The sequence below is a fragment of the Bicyclus anynana genome, chromosome 20 (assembly GCF_947172395.1).
Source record: "Bicyclus anynana chromosome 20, ilBicAnyn1.1, whole genome shotgun sequence".
Lineage (NCBI taxonomy): Eukaryota > Metazoa > Arthropoda > Insecta > Lepidoptera > Nymphalidae > Bicyclus > Bicyclus anynana.
In genome coordinates this window covers 11,890,481-11,909,084 of record NC_069102.1, presented here as the reverse complement: position 1 = coordinate 11,909,084, position 18,604 = coordinate 11,890,481, and the positions used below count along the sequence as shown (strand labels likewise).

The 18,604-nt window shown below is 38.2% G+C and overlaps 1 protein-coding gene across 1 annotated transcript in view; it reads left to right on the top strand.

Annotated features, from left to right (window-relative positions):
* LOC112047143 (transient receptor potential cation channel trpm) overlaps positions 1-18,604 on the top strand; it is a gene marked incomplete in the record, with an annotated part of 316,213 nt that overhangs the window by 234,756 nt on the left and 62,853 nt on the right. The window contains 5 exon segments of the mRNA XM_052887808.1: positions 814-970; positions 4,525-4,672; positions 8,984-9,173; positions 14,713-14,971; positions 18,352-18,535. Of these exon segments, the coding sequence (XP_052743768.1) occupies positions 814-970; positions 4,525-4,672; positions 8,984-9,173; positions 14,713-14,971; positions 18,352-18,535 (938 nt within the window).

Genomic DNA, 18,604 nt, shown 5'->3' with positions numbered 1-18,604 from the left:
CCTGTAAGATTTTACCATTATTAAAAGATAATGGTAAAATATTAAATTACTTTTACAATGCTTTTCCGGCCCTTAAACTGGTGTCTTAGGGGCAAGAAAACTATCAACTGGCCAGAAATAGTTTCTTTTTATTCATCTCCTCTTATATCACAAAGTTAATAACAATAACTCAATTATCATAAATTTTGAGATGTGTTTTGAGATGTTGCATATGAGCGATGTAATGTCCATACCAAGCTAACCTTCTACTCCTCAATTTTTCTGTTACTGGCGCCACCTTCAGACTTCCTTTTATATACTCATTCCTTATTTTATCTATCCTTGTCACACCACACATCCATCTCAATATACGCATTTCGTTCACATGCATTCGTTTACTATCCGTCCCTTTCACCGCCCAACATTCTGATCCATGCAGCACGACAGGTCTTAGAACCGTTTTGTATATTTTACCCTTAAGTCTAATTGTTTAGAAGCATATTGTAATTAAATTAAATGTTTATAGTATCTACTAATAGACGTTCTCTTAAAACAGATTATGCGAGAGGGCCGGATGAAGGAGGTTTAGGGGCATACGAAATCTTCCACTAAAGTGTTTTTCATATAACATAGGTACGGTGACAGTCGCCTGTATGGAATACATAATACGTACTATTATCGTGAAGCAAACTTTCAAGAGTGAAACCAACTCTCACCCGCACCATCTGTAGGATCTGTAGGATGAAACGAACTGTAGTCCACTATAACGAAAGTTTGTCCACATTTCTTTAATATTTTTTAATTTTTTTTTAATATTCGCCATATTTGTTCCAGACACACACTCGTCGACGCCGGTGGTATGTCTCGTGATAGAGGGCGGCACCAACACGGTGCGTGCTGTGCTGGAGTACGTGACCGACAACCCGCCGGTGCCCGTCGTGGTGTGCGACGGCAGCGGACGCGCCGCCGACCTCATCGCGTTTGTGCACAAGTGAGTGTTACTTTTTTTTAAATTGGCTTTACAGCTTTGGGTGCTAGACCTTCTGAGCTTGTTCAAATGTGTCAATCCCACTTAAGTGGGGTCGGAAAAATATGTCAATCTTTTCCATTCGTCTCTATTACTCGTCAACTCATCATCCACTCCTTTTACACACATGTCCTCTTTCACACAATCCAACCATCTCTTCTTTGGCCTTCCTCTCCTCATAAGTCCTTCCACTGGCACAAATGCTTTTTCAAATGAGTATTAATATAAAAAATAACAATTTGAGTAGAATGGAATGTGGAATAGTAAATGTTACCTCAAAAAGAAAAAGAATGGAAATATGAATAAAATAGTAAACAATGAGAAGTATGGAGAAAAAAATTAAATTATGTGACTGCCACAATTGAGACGAATTTTCATAATCTTTTGTTGAAATTCGTCAAACTGTTTAATATAAAAAACCGGCCAATTAATAATAATTCATGCTATCACTATCACACACTATGGGAATACGGAACGAGAAAAAAAATCATCCTTAAAAACGTTACAATCAGTTACATGTAGAAATTAGGTAAGGAACCTCAAAAATGTTTTTATTTTTTCAATTTTATTTTAACAATCTGAGTTATCTTAGTAACAACTTTATCTATTTAATTAACAACGGAATAAGTAAGCAATTTTCGAGTTTTAATTACCTTTTTAAGTTGGTCGACTATAACTTTTTAAATACCTAGTTTAGTAATAGTATAATAGTTTTCCTTGTGAATTTCATTATAAAAATACCCTAAAAATGGTATGGTGATAAGTAAAGTCGATAACTTGCAATGTTACGTAACGTAATGCAGTTAGTTACGTTACGTAAGTTTAATATATAAAATCTATGTAGGTATATAGGTAAACTAACTACACCACATAAAATTTAAAAACGTTACAATCAGTCACATATGCATTTGTAAAAAACATTAGTAAGAATGAGCTAAGCTGAGAAAAACAGAACCACTGATACAATAAAAATATCTTCTTTTAAATCGCCATCATATAGAAAACTGCATATCTGAATACGGATGGAGATACGAGTAACGACAAAAGCACGTTCATTACGAATTTGATAAACCCTTCATAGTTAAGCAAGTTTGCCTTTGTGGGTATCAGGTTATTTTGACATAATGTAGGAACTTTCCAACTGTTCCTCAACTACTTAAGGGGTTTATTAGGATAGCTGTCCATCAGATGCGTTGCGAGGAATATGTAATGCCACCCTTTTAATTATTATTGCTTAGCATAATGAAAGTGTTTTAAATAATTATGTATGAGTTAACTATGTTGGATGTGTTTAACTCAATGCTAAGAAATGGCATACCCCAAACTGTTTTACGCTCAAGTAGATATACCATAATCAATTAACAGATAATTTAATTGTATTAGATATTCATCTGTATATAAATAAAATTGAATCACCAAATGCGTTGCTAAGCTTAAAGCTCGGTTAATTCGGCTAATAACCGATATAAAATACATGGAAGGTTATAATGAGAGTATAGGTAAAACCTTCACATAAACACAGATTTGACAAACGAAAGATAAAGATAACTTCAATGAGGCATATTTAAAAATATGCATCGCCCTTATCATATTAGTATAGCCTGTGCCAGCTGATGTCATGCGAAAATGCCGACAAATGAAAATGAAAGTTCTCTCGACAAAAATTCGCTTCGCTTCCTCACTCAGCGCTATCTCGCTATAGCGCAAGTGTAATGGATAGGTGACCTTATTCTGTGGTTCCCATGGGTGGTAAAGTTAGTATTGACGTCAGGATACGAATTCCTAACTAGAACTTACGTGCGGGTACCATTACCTACTGACGCTTGCTTATCACTAACACTTTGACCCTGATTATGAAATATTACGAATATAATCTGTAAACTATTAATTTGTCAATTTACAACTGAAAACAATATTGAAGGATAATCTTTTTATCAAAAAATTAAACCGACTTCAAAGACGTTTATTTTAATTTTAACTCAAACCAATTTTCATCAAAATGAAATGCAATGATCATTTTATCTCAAAAAATCTAAATCAACATAAAATCTAAAATCACCGCAAAAAGTGATCCGAATGATAGGATGCACAATTTTGTCTTTAATTCCATTATTTATTTATGTTTAAATAGTTTATACAGTTCCTGAACACACAACACGACATTGTAGACGATATTTAAGTATTATTTTTTTAAATAACGTTCGTTGTTGACCACAATTAATATTGAGATATGGAAATTTCCTCTTTTGAGCGCCATTCCATCCATTCATTTTTCATGACTTAGTAAAACATCATGAAATGGGACCAATATGGAAGTATACTCTTTCATACAAAAATTATCCCCGTATTCCTACGGGAACGGGAACCACGCGAGTGAAACCGTGCGGCGTCAGCTAGTTGGTTTATAAAGTGCGAAGTTATGAGGTAACAAACACTAAAAAAAAAAATATGCGTCGAATTGAGAAACTCCTATTTTTTTGAAGACGTTTAAAACACAAGTAAATTGAAAACATTGTTCACACTAAAGTGACTTTAAAACGATGACGCCGAAGCCGTGTACGTAAAATTCGCTGAAAAATGTTTCGCAAAATACTGCGAGCTATATTTTTGCCCAACATATTGAATGGTCGTGGACCCCTGCACGCCATGTTTTCTTTATTGCACAACATTTCAGAGTTGATTAAACGTCTCGCGATGAAAGGACAGCCATATACTCAGTTATAACTTGGCAACTTCGTTCGTAACACTTCCGATGTTCCGTTAGAAGACTTCTTTCGTGGCGCGGAGTCTAGTTTGTTTCTCCAAGAGTCCAAGAGAGAAGCGGTTGCTCCTCTCTCTGATATGATCGGTGCTCTCAGACCAATTATATCGGGACCTGACTCGCTAGACATAGATTCTGTCCTAAGATTTAATGCGTTTATAAAACTGTTTCTATTGAATTAATGTTTCCATCTTCTTAAAGTTTTCGTCTCTTCCTAAAAATGCTGGTTTGTGCAGTTGTATAGTTTAAAAAACAGTCAAGAAATTCTAGTTCTCTAAAATATGGAGATTTCATTTGTTAGTATTTCTAAACTTTTAAAAAAAATAATCGATTATTCAGCCGAATACCAAAACATCGATCAAGTAGTAGAATGCGACCAAACGATGCGTTTGTTAAAGTTTTATTAGTGTGTGTACAAAATACACGTGTGTTTTTGCGATCTACATGTACAGTTGTGATTTATTGCTGCGAGACCAAACGACGTGTTTGTTAAAGTTTTATTGGTGTGTGAGAAAAATACTAGTATATATACTACTATACTAGTATATAATTTATTGCGATTTATTTTGTATTACTAGCACTTATACATGTATAGTGTAAGGACACAATATAATTTGTCTGAATAAAAAAATATTGCTGTTAAATATTTTCGATGTGTGAGTTTACCTCGTCCCCTACAAACCCCGTAAAACAATTTTGTTGGGGAATTTGGTGCAATACAAGTCCATAGCTAATTAGTCTATGTTTCCTCTACCAGATATGCGTCGGAGAGCGGGGAGCAGACAGTGCTGGAGTCCATGCGCGACTACCTCATCGGCACCATACAGAAGACCTTCGAGGTGGGACTGCAGCAGGCAGAGTGTTTGTACGGAGAGCTTTTACAGTGCACGAGGAAGAAGAACCTGGTTAGTGTCCTTGTGTGCTACCACAAGCTTTTGAATCCGTAGCGATTCCACAATTCGACACTTCGTACCCTGGGGGCCATAACCTTATTTATGCCCTTAAATTAGATGACAGAAATCATGATAATTTTGTAAAAGGGTTTGGTCCCCAGGTGTGAGCTATGCTCGGAGTATCTCTGCCTTATCGAATCAGAAATGAGGAGATCGACAGAAGAATTTATTAAAGTTCTTCTGTGGATCTCCTCATTTCTGATCACCAACATAACTCAACGAGTCGCGAAACTTTTTGGCAATTGGCGGGCACGTAGTTCGAAGAGCCGATAGATGTCAATGTTTTTGACATGCACCTTATTATGATAGGTGTCTACAGATTTGCATTGTACGAGCACGTATCAGATGCATCGCATCAGATTGTAGTATTCTTTGTTAAGAAATTATCAAATCTTTGTTAAATTAATATGAGTCAAAACGCTGTCGGCCATGATGGTCTATTTATAATTAGTTTGACGTTTATCCCTTTCAAGTAATATTTAGACATCACAAAATTGATAAAATACATAATTATTTAATTAAGTTTTCTCAGAAATCCTTCATCATCATCATCATCATCATATCAGCCGATGGACGTTCACTGCAAGACATAGGCCTTTTGTAGGTACTTCCCAACATCACGATACTGAGCTGACTGCATACAGCGAAGCCCTGCAACTCGCTTGATGTCGTCAGTCCACCTGGTCGACCAACGCTGCGCTTTGTAGTGCAGGGTCGCCATTCCAGCACCTTCGGACCCCAACGTCCAGCGGCTCTTCGAATTATGTGCCCCGCCCATTGCCACTTCAGTTTCGCGACTCGTTGAGCTATGTCGGTAACTTTGGTTCTTCTGCGGATCTCCTCATATCTGATTCGATCACACAGAGAAATCCCAAGCATAGCTCTTACCATCGCCCGCTGTGTGACGCCGAGCCTTCTTATGAGGCCCATAGTTAGCGACCAAGTCTCGGAACCATAGGTCATCACTGGCAACACGCGCTGTTCGTAGACTTTTGTCTACAGACACTGAGGAATATCGGACGAAAAGATATCGCGGAGTTTCCCGAATGCTGCCCAGCCGGACCTATCTAACTGGACCATATGTCCTAGGTAAACGTATTGGTCTACAATTTCGAGTGCAGTGTTCTCAACTATAACTGGGTGGATCGAAAGATAGGCGTAACACATTATTGAACGAAATCCTTAACTTTTGTTAGTTAATATTGATATATTTCGGTACCTTATTCCGTGTACGAAATTAATATTGTTTGGAGTTAGCCTATTACGATGCTTATATACGAGTATGTCTGCTGTAAGCAATATTTGTGAATCTCAACGTCTCAGAGACATTTCAGGCGCGACCCCAATTCGCCCTCATAGAAAGAGATTAGTATGCAACGGCGGGCCTAATTGTACCAAGCGGGACGGAAAATTGATCGTTTTATTGTATCTCACTGAGCACAAGTGATATTATATTGCGAAATTAAATAGAAAAGCTTATTCAAGTTATTAGTAAAAAAATTAATTCGCCTCAATAGCTCAACGGCTGTGGTAAGTGGTTGGACTCATCACCGAGGGGTGGTGGTTCAATCCTCACCCGTTAGTCTATTGTCTATTGTCGTACCCACTCCTAGCACAGTTTTTCCCGACTAGTTGGTAATATTATAAAAAATATGGCAAATATTCCTTTAAAAAAATACCATTGTAAATTCAAAACGATTTTTACCTACAACTTTTACAACATTTTTTTAACCCACGTAATGCTTGTTAACGTGGGCCACGGACCGTGGCAATTATCACATACTATCTTCCGAGCAGTTTCACCCGCGTGGTTCCCGTTCCCGTAGGAATATGGGGATAATATCTAGCCTCGATAAATGGGCTATCTAATACTGAAATAATTTTTCAAATCGGACCTTTCCTGAGATTAGCGCGTTCAAGCAAACAAACAAACTTTTCAGCTTTATAATATTAAAATAAAAAATAAAATAAAAAAAACTTTCTCAAGTATGCAGGTTTCCTCACGATATTTTTTCTTCACCGATTGAGGTACGAGAAATTAAATTTCTTAAAATGCACATAACTAAAAAGTTAGAGGTGCCCTAGACCGAATTCGAACCTACGCCCTCCGAATCAAAATCATATCCACTCAAAAGAAGTCATGTCCACCACTTTGAAGAATACCAATCACATAAATCTGAAAATGGTAAATGTAATGCTTCACAAAACATCACCTGTAGTGTAGGGTTGACACCTACCGACTTTACAAAATCTCTAAAGAGTATAAACAAAGATGGCACCATTAACTTTGATTTATTTAAAAGAGCTCCGTTTATATTATTCCCTATCGGACTCCCGAGAGGGCCATGACCACGTGATTTATGTTTGTTTTTAATTTTCCTAAAGATCTCTCTAAAGATGAATTCTGGAATAAAAAATACTTTTACAATGTTCGCAGCGTGAGCCGCTACATTCTCTAAAACAGCAAAGACGTGATAAAAACAGCAGTTTTTTAATTACTTTTATAAAAATAATTAATAGAAATATACGTTCTTCAGAAATTGAAGGTTTTATGGTATTTATTTTAAGATATGTGGTTCTGAGAATATATTATTTAGTCTAGAATATGTATCTAAGTAAAAAGTATATTTGCAATTCTTTTTTTTCAAGCCCCCCAAAGTGGGGGTGGTTGGCAGCTACCTCGAAACAGTGTCATAGGTCCCATCCTACTTCTGACACCACTGTTTCGAGGTGGGTTCTGGAGGGCTTATAAATAAGACTTTGTTTTATTTAAACACTTTAATTGGCAAAACTTAAACAAAAGGCTAAGAAATAGTATAAAGAAGGCTAATGCCCGCGAGGAGAACTGATAATAATCTGCTTTATGTATATTATAGTTCAATATCGAAAATTTCGATATTGCGTGATTTCTAAACGTGAAATTGCGTCATGACCCACATTTATTTTCATTATTCTGAATCGCGTATGTCATTAAAATAGTACACATACTAGCAGACAATTGGTGAAAATGTAGCTTTCAATTGTTAAAAGAATTTTCAAAATCGAATCAGTAGGTCCAAAAATTACCCCCTACTACCACACAAACTATCAACCTTTACCCTTTTATAACATTAGTATAGATTTAGTTTTTTTGTAAAATAGGTGGCATCCCTAAGCGGCACCTATTTCGCGGATAAGCTGAACGAATTCTTATCGAATCTTTTGCGAGAATACGGCAACATTTTCTAATACTCGTACTACTTCGCAACAGTTCTGCATATTCCAATATTTCCGAGTACGTTCGGCTTGACGGATACAATTCAAATATCGAAGTTCTAGTTTGTTATTTTGTCGAATACGGATTTAGTTAGTTAGATACCTTCTGTTTCAATTTAAATTGCCGGTAAATGTTAACAGAGATTTCTTTCTATACAGGGTGCTCGAGAGTATTTACTATAATTCTAGGGTTATATTCTTAAAGGAATATTTAATAACAATGTCCAAGGAACAAATGTGATATAAATATTTTCAGAGTAAAAAATATTTCTTTTGTAAATAGATCTTAAATTGTGTCCCTTATATCGCATCCTTATATTATGACCTATCCAAACTTATTCATTGATAAATATCATGAAGTAGCTTACTAGTAAAGTGTGGAGCCAGTTGAAATATCTCGTCGATATCGACAGTCTTACCACTAAGATTGCGTATTTTAAAATGCAAGGATTGATAAAGGCTTGTGTTACATGGACAGTCAGAATTATTTGATTACTTTGTATGAAAACATGAATTTTTTTAGTTAAAAAAAATTAGTTATGCAGTTCGGCTACTATAAGTGGACTTGTCAACACCTTGAAGTTATGGAAAATACTCCCGAGCATCCTGTATCTATACTAATATTATAAAGCTGAAGAGTTTGTTTGTTTGTTTGATTGGACGCGCAAATCTCTGGAACAACTGGTCCGATTTGAAAAATTCTTTCAATATTAGATAGCCCATTTATCGGGGAAGGTTATAGGCTATATATTATCCCTGTATTCTTACAGGAACGGGAACCACGCGGGTGAAACCGCGCGGCGTCAGCTAGTATTTACATATTATGATCAATATTCCCGTTCCCCTCCAACCCGTCGAAACAGACTGTGTTAGGAGTGGATACGACATTAGACCTGCGGACGGGGATCGAACCATCTCCTCTCGGTTATAAGTCCGGCGCCTTTCCCACCAAAGCACTGTTGCTTTGTATAAAAGCACAGAATATTACATAATGTTCTATTCTCACAGATCACAGTGTTCAGGATACAAGAGCGCGCAGAGGGCGGCGAGGTGCAGGAGCTGGACCAGGTGATCCTGACCGCTCTGTTCCGCGCCCAACACCTGACCGCCAGCGAGCAGCTGTCCCTGGCGCTCACGTGGAACAGGGTGGACATCGCCCGCTCAGAGATCTTCGTGTACGGACAGGAGTGGCCTCCAGGTGCAGTGACATAATCCTAAAATCAAACTTAATTAATTTATATGTAGACCACATGTTCGGAAGGCAGGTTCTCCTGAAAACAGCCGGCAATAAACTCGACGGGGACAAGCAAAAATCGTTGACCAATCGACCTAAGTTTTAATGCAATTTTTGAAGACTTATGATTGGTTTGTTTGTTAGTTTTCATGTTTGACAAAAAAAAACAACATACAGTCGAATTGAGAACCACCTCCTTTTTTTTTAAGTCGGTTAAAAAATAATAATACAGCTTCAAATGTTACTTCGCCGCTTTGGCACACCGGCAAACTTTTTGCAGCAAGACGAGTGATAAATAAAAATGTTTTTTTCTTTAAGAAACATACTTTTATTAAACCAATTATTTAACCAGATCCTTATACGAGTATATACGTATTATGATCTCCTGTTACTTATATACCTGGGTTTCCGGAGCCGACGTTGTATTAGCCGGTGAGCATACTTTACCCTTTGGTAAAAATATTTTGACCTTTACGTCGCTCATTTGCGCCTCGTATATCTTTATTTGGAAACAACCTTTAGTGGTTTTAAATTTCTATTGTTTCCACAAATTAGCGGTTCTTTTTGTTTGAACATTTTTAGCTCGTAATCCGCTATCTTTATAATGACTTGACGGCCGTTCGTGTTTAATTAATGAGAGCCGTCGGATCCCTTTTCGTGCTTATTTGCCGTGCGGTTTTAATAAATTATTCATCTGTACACAATTGGAGTAATGCTTCATTCCGCTGTAATATAATAACGCGGCCCGTGCTTCCGGCTCGGGGGTAGTGTGACCAGGTGACAGGATAAAACCGGACATATTTTTTTTATTTTTTTATTTTGAATAAGCAAGCGCTTAGCTGCAATCATGTCTGATGGTAAGCGATGATCCAGCCTATGGTGGAATGCGCTTGCCTAAAAGATGCCTATTTACTCTTGACTTGAAAATACCCATATTGTAGGTGGTGGGGAAAACTGAAGCTGGGAGATTTAGCTTTTTCTATTCCATGTCAAAATAAACGGTGTCCGGCTTGTCCGGCTTTTGTTATGCTTTACATTTAGCAAACGAGCCAACGACGAGTGTGTGTGAGAACAAAATTTACGGTAATAATCATGAATGTTTGATTTACATAAAAATGTGTGTGTCAGCTCCGACGTACGAATGAAGTTTACTCTTTCAGATCGACTGTCTAAATAGGTGTTTCCCCGCAGCATACACTATGTACGTCACAATACTTACGCCTATAAAGTGACAGCGCACGGTGAAATGTGCGCAGAATAGGTTGCGCACAAAAAACTTAACACTGTCATTCATTTATCGAATTTTACTGCCCATATTCTTTTCATACTGGAGGCTATATGTTTATGAAAATCAATTCTTAAGGAGTAAACTCCAAAAAAAAATTGTCGTACCTTATTAATACTGATGTACCTACTCAAAATCCTCAATAATGTAGGTTGTCCGGCCTTTTTTAGTCAAATGTCAGACCAAACAACTGGACTGTCCGGCTTTTAGTTTCGGCGAACTGGCAACCCTACTCGGGGAGACCATTGTTCGGGATTGTCGGTAACGATGACGTCATTAAGTCATGTATTACTCTGAATAATTTGGTTGTTTCTGTACAGAGTAGGTTTATTTACAGTATACGTAATTAGTAATAGAACTAGAACCTGCGATGGTCAGACATACCTTGGGTATTTTATGAAATACTATACTAGACATAGTAGTCTGAGACGGATATGACGTCAGGTGGCGCGACTTGTTTCCGTAAAGAGTGGGGAGTTAGAGAGGGGTAGCCATCAGGCGATAACGACTGGCGATATAAGGCGCTTGCCGTACGGTCTAGCTCATTCTTGGCGTGGCGTGCGATCCGTTCACACCTTTTGTGGATAATCCTTCATGGATGATTTTGAGATTGGCGGGGATAGTGACTTGACTGGAAAGGAGAATGTTTGTTAATTGTCAAGGTGGCTCTTAGCCCTACATACAACGATCACAAGTTCGCGACTCCACTCAAGGTCTGTCATTCTAGGGTCTTATTTTGGTTATAGTTTGATTTGTTAATTAAGTAATGTTGACAAATGTTGTGAATCATAATCTTTGGTCGATATTGGTTTTCTTATTAATGTAATCTACTTCTGAGTCTTGTACTTGTACACTTGTACTGTACTTACAGGTAAGTACGGTACAAGTGGCGGCATACACCAATTTTCTTAGTCTCAATAGCTCAGTGGTACAGCGGCCGGACTCATCATCGAAGGGTGGTGGTTAGATCCCTGCCCGCTGGTACCCACTCATAACACAGTATTTTCCGACAATTTGGAGGGGAACTGAAATATTGGTCATATTTAAAATATATGGCAAATATTGTTTTATAAAAAAAATAACTCCAAGTGTAGAATTTTCACTAAAATGAAATTTCTTGGAAAAAAGAAAAACTCATTATTTTACAACTAAAGGACCTCGTGATCTCAAATCATTGTACCAACGAGGCGTCAAATAAAATTACATAATAACAAAGTTATCGGAGTTTCACGCGAAACTTACATAATAACAAAGTTATCGGAGTTTCAAGTCGAAATATTATATCAAATATAATATATTTGAAAGTTAAAATACTCAGTGAAATCAGTTTATCTAAATCATGATCAAAAACACCCAACTTTTAAGTAAAAGTTAGCAAATTAAAGTTAGCGCGCCGCTAATTAAAGCTAAGCCAATGTTAAAACTGTTTAAGATGGCGTCTAGACTTTAGGACAAGTTGTAGAAATTGCCTCTGCAGTTATTCGCTAGAGAGTTTTTCATTAAAATTGCATTAAATTTTCATTAAAAGTTCTGAATGACTTTCAGCGCTAGAGGCAATTTCATATAATTAATTGCACTCGATTTAGCGCTCCGCTTAAGCTTATTTATGAAGGATTGAAAACTTCAACATATTAAAATATTTGTAATTTCGTGTATCTACATTTTGTTACTTTATATTTTGTAATGCTTTTTTTTATTGAGAGATAATACAATAAGGAACTTAAGCTAACTTTTCCTAATAACAATACAAATCATGCCCACGTGGAATGGTGGCAAGAATACTGGCTGCATTTTCGCGCTGGACATTTTTTAATGTAGATATTTTCGGTATCATCATTCATCATCATCATTATCAGCCGATGGACGTCGACGATGCATGGACCTTCAAACACAACGCTCTCGAGCCGCCAGCATCCAGCGGCTCCCTGCAACCCGCTTTATGTCCTCGGACCACCTTGTAGGGGGGCGACTAACACTGTGTTTTCCGGTGCGGGGTCGCTATTCCAGCACCTTGGGACCGCAACGTCTATCGGCTCTTCGAACTATCTGCCCCGCCCATTGCCACTGCAGCTTCGCGACTCACTGAGCTATGTCAGTGACTTTGGTTCTTCTGATTCGATCACGCAGAGAAACTCTAAACATAACTCGCTCCATCGCCCGCTGAGTGACTTTGAACTAATAGGGCCTATAGTTAGCGACCAAGTCTCGGATCCGTAGGTTATCGCTGGCAACTTGCACTGTTCGAAAACTTTCATGTTCGAAGATTTTCATCAGCTCACTTTAAAGATTTAATCTGCTATTATTTAATAGGTCAGAATGAATTTAAAAGCTTAAAAAACCTGTGGGTACTTCGAGTAGGATCAAAACAGTCTTTTGAAAACAAACCGCGAACATAAAACGAGTAGAGAGAGGCAATATTTGAAAAAGGGAAATTAATAAAGGTCGATTGAACGAGATTAAATAAAGAAAAATCCTTTATCCTCCTCGTGATTTTATGATCAAAGACACTTTATTGGGAATATCAACGTTGATGGTCGCCCCCGATTTTTTTTGACAACAAAAGGGCCGCACTTTATATCCTATCCCTGGACAACGAGATACAATATTACCAGTATGTTTTAAGGGGTAATATTCAATTACTTTTTCTTTAATAACTCGCGTAAAGTTAGGCTTATAAACTTGCCTATCTACATACCTATAAAATATATTATTATGAAGATAAACCTACATACCTAAACTTATCTACCAGCCTAGTAAATTACGATTGTCGCTACAAGCTTATTTTCAAAAACCTGTAGAAAATACCATTCATTTATTCATTGGAAACATCAATAATTGATTGTAAACCAAAACCTTCGGCAGTCGAATAAAGATTAATGATATATCTCTGCCGACTATGGGCCTTATTAGATGCCTCAAAGTCACTCAGCGGGCGGGCGGATGGAGTGAGCTATGCTTGGCGTTTCTCTGCGTGATCGAATCAGGAATGAGGAGATCTACAGACGAACCAAAGTCACTGACATAGCTCAGCGAGTCGCGAAGCTGAAGTGGCAATGGGCAGGTCACATAGTTCGAAAAGCCGATGGACGTTGGGGCCCCAAGGTGCTGGAATGGCGACCTTGCACTGGAAAGCGCAATGTTGGTCGACCCTCCACTAGGTGGACCAAGGATTGTAAACAGGTCGCAAGGAGCCGCTGGATGCTGGCGGCTCGAGACCGTTGTACTTGGAGGTCCATGCAAGAGGCCTATGATGTCCAACAGTGCACGTCTATCGGCTGATAAGGTAAGGTGCCGGGTACTATAACTCCCCAAGTCATAGATATGGATGGTTAGTTATTGTGCTAAATTATTAAATAATAATCACCAGGTGCAAATACCGTGGTAACTACAAACAAAGTGAGACACTTAGTCAGTCTTAGTTGTCAGGTTATAACATCGATCTCATTAAATAGTAACGAGCTCTTGTCTGAGAGCATCGCCTTTGTTCCAGAATTACGGTATTTGGCTCGACATTGTAAGACTGAGCTTTTAAGCTAAGTTGGGCCATGAGGAGTAAATGTATTAGCGAAGTTTTGGACGATCATTCACGTGCAAGTTTCTGTTTCCATGGCTCCTCGATTACTTTTTATTGGTGATCAATTATTAGTTAACTACGTATTAATTAAGCTATACTATATATAGTATAGTAAGCGTACATAACATATTTGGGTGTTAGCGGGCGGCGTGCGGCATAAGTGGCCTCAAACACGAGTAACGTCAACAATTTGAAACGCCTTAAAAACTACGAAATTTTAAAATTTTTGACATATTTAATGTACCGGGCAACTACGGAGCACGCGTCTTTAACTAATTGCGCAGACAACTGTTCTATAAGTTACTTGTCGGGATCTATACCTATAGATTTTCCGATAAAATTCTCATTAGACCCATTGACTTATATTAGTTAAAATTAATCTTTTTATAAAATAATCTGATTGGTCAACTTCTGCCTTTTCATCAAATCCTTAAAAACTGCACTTCGAAAGCTGGATTCAACACCACAAGGTCATTGACCACCACGAGTTATGATTTTCGAACACAGTTATTGCAAAAAGCTACATTCTTTGAAAAAAAACTTGCCACTCTCATTAAGAAAGGGAGATATAGAATTAAACCCACGACGCTTCTGAAATGCGGGTGGGCAGGGTTTCCAATTAGTAAATTCCTATTATCTTGCAGGTGCCCTTGACGAGGCGATGATGCAGGCCCTAGAGCACGACCGCATAGACTTCGTGAAGCTCCTCCTAGAGAACGGTGTTTCCATGAGGAAGTTCCTCACAATACCTCGGCTGGAGGAACTCTACAACACGAAGAGCGGGCCAAGCAACACGCTGCGGTATATCCTGAGGGATGTGAGGCCTCATCTGCCTCGCGGATATATATACACGCTCCACGACATCGGCCTCGTCATCAATAAGCTCATGGGAGGTGCTTACAGGTGAGGATAGTTAGATGCTGTCAATGCTAATGTTCAGTTCCTCTGATGAATTCGCTTAGGCAACCAAATGCTAAATCAGTTTAATATTTTGTTTTAGACAGCAGTTATAATTAGTAATTATATTAAATGTCAAATTCTCATCTACCAAATACACTAACTTTTACAAGAAATTATATGCAACGTTGTTGCTGGTGAGGAAATTCCTCACCAATCTTTGGATGGAGGAACCGTACAACATGAAAAGTTGGCAACCGCTGCGCTAAATTACGAGGCCTCATATGCTTCACATCGTTATTTAACTTAGAGTAACAGTTTGTCTATGAGGACTTTCCTCACCATTTCCCATTTCCTGACTGAAATAATTCTACAATGTGTGTCCTCGGCTTCACATCCCAAGGCAACGAGAACTCATTGCTACACAAACACACACATATTTTTGGTGTTTGAGGATCTGGACTTTAGAAACCTACTTGCAAAGCCTCACAGTCCAAACTCCATAATTGGCCTATGGTAGTTGCTAGGGTTGACAAAATTTCAGCTTTCATTAAATCAGACATTTATCTGGCTTTATGGCTTTTTGACAGCCTCCGTATCGCAGTGGTATGCGCGGTGGATTTACATTTACAAGACGGAGATCCTGGGTTCGATCCCCGGCTGGGCCGATTGAGGTTTTCTTAATTGGTCTAGTCTAGCTTGTGGGAGGCTTCGGCTGTAGCTAGTGACCACCCTACCGGCAAAACGTACCGCCAAGTGATTTAGCGTTTTGGTACGATGTCGTGTAGAAACCGAAAGGGGTGTGAATTTTATCCTCCTCCGAAGTTAGCCCGATTCCATCCTAGATGAAATTGTAGTCAAGAGCTAACTTAACTTGTATAGAATTAAAAAAAATAAGCTCTCAGTCCATACTAGCCCGTATTTAAACCTCTTTTCTTTATCACACAAAAGGCACAAGAACCCATCGACCGCTGTGTAAGCAGATAAGAAATAGGTTTATTTATTCCGGCGAAATCGCATTTTCATGAGATCGTAGCGCTTGACGGATAGCTCTTTGTGACTTACAAATACAATGGCAGCCATGAACTCGCACCGAGAAGTACCCTCGGGAGCATTCAATTAAACTTATTTAAAAATTTTTTGTCTGTGTACTTTATTCTTTAATTAATGATGTATTTTCTGAGAGGGGCGAATGTATCTCAGGCTATTGGCATGCGCAGTAATTGGCATGTAACAATATCACTATTATCAACCTTATGGATGAGCCGTAATAGCCCAGTCGATATGACGTCTGCCTGATTCCGGTGGGTCAAATCCGGCCTGAGGCATGCACCTCTAACATTTCAGTTATGTGCATATTAATAAATTAAATATCACGTGTCTCAAACGGTGAAGGAAATACATCGTGAGGAAACCTGCATACATGAGAAGTTTCGTCATTATCAACGCGTGTGAAGTCTAAAAATCCGCATTGGGCTTGGTGGACTATTTTCGTGGTGGCTTTCCTTCTCATTCGGAGACTCCAGCTCAGCAGTGAGCCGAATATGGATTGATAATGATGTTTTTGATTATGATTATTATCAACCTATTTTAAAAGCACAACACAGATCTAATCCTCCATCCTAATGAAGCGATAGAACTTGGACGCACCACGCTATTCTAATGCAAGTTGTCGGGCACTGTCAATTTTAAAAATTATCATCACAAGTTTACATAAATTTTCTCGCGTACGAAGTTGTGGTTCGCTAGTAGATATTTGTTCCCAATTCAGCATTTCTGTCAATCAATGACAAATAGTTTCTCATTGTTTTACTGAACTATGTGCATTATGTGCTGATAACTGACAACGGAATGGAACGTTCTCTTTCATGAAATTGAAATTACATTCCATTTTGTTGTTCATGAACAAGTTCCAATAAAATGCAGATGGGAAAAAAATGGAAAATATAAAGAGAACAAGGGAGAATCTATCGCGTGGAATTTTCAGTCGCTATCAGCAGATTTATTGAAGTCATAAATTGGTTGTATCTCCGCTGTATATTTGCAATTGCCGTGTGTCGTGTCGATGACATTTTAATTATTGACCACGTGAATTTTAGAACACTTGGTATTGATAAATACTTTTATGTTTAGCAAACGTTTAGCTGGTTCTTAGAATTTTAATTACCTATGGAGCAGTTTGGCCAGTAATGTAAAAACCTGGATTGAGGGTATCCTAAGTATTTTTAAAAGTACGAGTATGTTCTTAGTATGCAATGGATCGTTATTTCAGTTTCATGAAATTGAAATTACTTCACGTTACGGGTAAAAAATGGAAAATATAAAGAGAACAAGGGAGAATATATCGCGTGGAATTTTCAGTCGCTACCAGCAGATCACCGCTGTGTTCTCGTAATTGTCATGTATCGTGTTTTCGTTTTAATTATTGACAACCACGTGAGCTTTTGGACACTGTTATTGATAAAAGCTTCTATGTATATCGGATTTTTAGAATTTAAATCACTTGGGGATTAGTATCGCCAGTAATGCTTAAAGCCTGGATTGTGGGTGCCATCACTATTTTTAGCACTATGCTAATGGAACGTAGTTTCAGTTTCACGAATTTGGTATTAATGAAAATGAATTTAAATTACATATAAAAATTATAGCTTGATCTGTAATGTAAAAAACCTGAATCGAACAAGTATTTTTAGTTGTCTATGCTTAAAATGCTAATTATCACGTGTAATGAATCTAATTTCTCGCGGACAAAGGCGCGGGCGTTGACTCTACCTGGTGGGAGATGTTAGCAGATAATCGATTACAATGGAGATCCCAAGATGAGCAGAGTACCTTTAACTCCTAAAGCAACTTGAGACAATCTAGATAGTCATCATGAAAAATTGAAAGCCAAACAACCCTGGAGTTATATCTTAAAATATGTTGACGGTATCCTAACGTGTTTTCTCTGCGACAGGATGTTTCGCGCTAAAATAGAGTACATAAGATACATGAGGTGAAAGCTCATGATCGAAGCCCTCGAGTGTTTCAACAGAGATTCTAGATATAAAGGAAAATAAAAAACTAAAAAACTTGCTTTTAGCACACACTACAAATTAAAAATGGAGGTTTTCGTATTCCTGACAGCAAATTCTTTCGTTTGATATCTATATCAGGGGGGTGGATTTCAAACAGCCAGTCTGCCATCTTGGGGAGGCCGCCATATTAAATTTGTAATGGCGTTTCTTAGCTAATCATGTATTGTCTTCAAAACTCAGAGCGTGTGCAAAATTTCATCCTAATCGAAGACCGGGAAGTGGGTCAAATTAAGATTCCAAGATTTTCTTACATAGTTACAAGTGAAGCTAATATAGGCGAGTTAATATTAAAATTATTCATTACTACAGGTGCTATTACACCCGACGCAAGTTCCGTCCAATCTACGCCAAGGTGATGAACAAGAGCGTGAACGTGCACCGCAACAGCGCCTCGTTCACGCGACACAACGCCGGCGGCCTGTCGCTCATCACCGGCTTCATGCCCGTCACCACCGAGATGGCGCTCTTCGACTACCCTTTCAATGAACTGCTGGTATGTCATCAATCAGCCTATGTGTGATGTGACGGATAGCAGCGATAGTGATTGTACCATTATTTTGTG